The 1,882-nt window shown below is 54.9% G+C and overlaps 1 protein-coding gene across 1 annotated transcript; it reads left to right on the forward strand.

Annotated features, from left to right (window-relative positions):
• Positions 1-355: 355 nt before the first annotated feature.
• Positions 356-1,328, forward strand: CYGB (cytoglobin; the record flags this gene model as incomplete). Its single annotated transcript, XM_009705329.1, has 2 exons — positions 356-587; positions 1,164-1,328. Coding segments are annotated over 2 exons (397 nt in total), but the record flags the coding sequence as incomplete, so codon positions are not given.
• Positions 1,329-1,882: the final 554 nt, after the last annotated feature.

The following is a 1,882-nucleotide window of genomic DNA, read 5'->3' on the forward strand; positions in this document are numbered from 1 at the left end:
GTGTTCATCTCCAGCTCCCTGAGACAGGACATGATGTTTTGATGTATGTGGGCATGTATACAGCACCTGGCATCCCTGGGTATCAAGAACTCTGTCTTGCCTCTGCTTTGTAGATGAATATCCAGCTGTGATGGTCTTGTAGCAGATAGGGAGGGATGGAGAGAAATGCATTAACCTGCTGATTTTTAGGCAGCCGAATGCCGCAGCTCCTGGGGAAATCCCTGAGAAAACCAGCCCTGGCTGTGTTAGATGCAAGGGGATGGCTTCCAGCATCTCCACCACCCCATGCTCTGCTTGAACCTCTTGTCCTGCTCTCACCCTCCTGATGGAATTTTATACCTATTCCTTCTTGAAGGTTTTTTGTCAACTTCCCCTCGGCCAAGCAGTACTTCAGCCAGTTCAAGCACATGGAGGACCCCTTGGAGATGGAGAGGAGCTTGCAACTGCGTAAGCACGCTCGGCGGGTCATGGGTGCCCTTAACACTGTGGTGGAGAACCTCAATGACTCCGAAAAGGTCTCCTCCGTTCTGGCCCTGGTGGGCAAGGCCCATGCCCTCAAGCACAAAGTGGAGCCCATCTACTTTAAGGTAAAGGATGGGAGTAAAAAAAAAAACAAAAACAAACCTCTGGGATGTTTTAGGAATTAGGAATAGGGCAGGGAGAGGGAGATGTGGTGAGCTGGTGCTGCCTGTCCTTGCCCGGAGGAGGTTGGCTGGTCATGGGGGTTGCTCCCCATGCAGCTGCAAGGTCCCACTACGATGCTGTCCCACCCGGACCACCATTCCCAAACACAGCCAACGCTGGGGCATCAAGTACCTTGCCCTGCCCAGGGAAACCCGCCTGCCTGCGGCCCCTCTGGCGTGGTTGTGGGCCTAGGTCTCTGCTTTTAGAAATCAAGCATGCTAGAAGGGACTAAGTCATCTGAGGTGCCCACGTTTGGGAGATGGTTGAACCTGCAAGCAGCACCCCATCGTGCCCGGGTTGCAGGCTGGGTACCTGCCCCGTCTGTTCCCTGGGGTGTCGACAGACCTCCCGAGCGTCTGTCCATGCTGCAGAGGGTCGTCGTTCCCAGAACTGAGCAAAACAGGCTTAAATTGGGGTTTTTTTTGTAGGAAAAAGCTAAATTTGCCGTTATCACCCCTTTGCTTTCCACCTCCCTGCAGAAACTCACCGGTGTCATGCTGGAGGTGATTGCTGAAGAATACGCCAACGACTTCACCCCAGAGGCACACGGCGCCTGGACCAAGATGAAGACCCTCATCTACACCCACGTCACGGCAGCGTACAAGGAGGTGGGCTGGGCGCAGTACCCCACTGCCACCCTGTGAGTGGCCGGCAGGGCCGGGCGAGGGGCAGGGAGGGCTTCGCTCACCCCAGGACTTCACTCTGGTCTCTTCTCAAGATCTTTACTCAGTCTAGGGAGCCCGGTAGGGCCAGCTCTGTTAGCTGCCAAGTCACAATTTGATCTCCATGGGGTTTAAAAACAAACTAAATAAGCCAAAAAAAAAAAAAATATAGAACCACGAAGGGTGTGGGTGGGTCAGGGTGAAGCAGTTGCAGGGGATGCTGGAAGGGGATGCAGAGCGTGAGGGGAGAGCGTTGGTTGTTGGCTCCATCTTACTGTCCTGGCCTGTCCGTCACCACCTCCCAAATCCTGCGCCTCGCTTGCACCATCTCAAAGTCCCTTGCACAAGCTCTGCTGCGCAGCAGTGACGTGCAGCCCCGTTCGCTGACGAACGACATGACCCTCATTTTCCATGCAAAGCCCCTGGGTAAACCTGGCCCCTTGCTTTTGGGGGTGCGATGCTTATGGGGACTGCCAGCTGCCTGGCTGGCACCAAAAATGCTTTGCTTTGCACTTTCTCGGCTGGCAGGGCTGACG

This window comes from Cariama cristata, unplaced genomic scaffold (assembly GCF_000690535.1).
Source record: "Cariama cristata isolate BGI_N322 unplaced genomic scaffold, ASM69053v1 scaffold11770, whole genome shotgun sequence".
Taxonomy (NCBI): domain Eukaryota; kingdom Metazoa; phylum Chordata; class Aves; order Cariamiformes; family Cariamidae; genus Cariama; species Cariama cristata.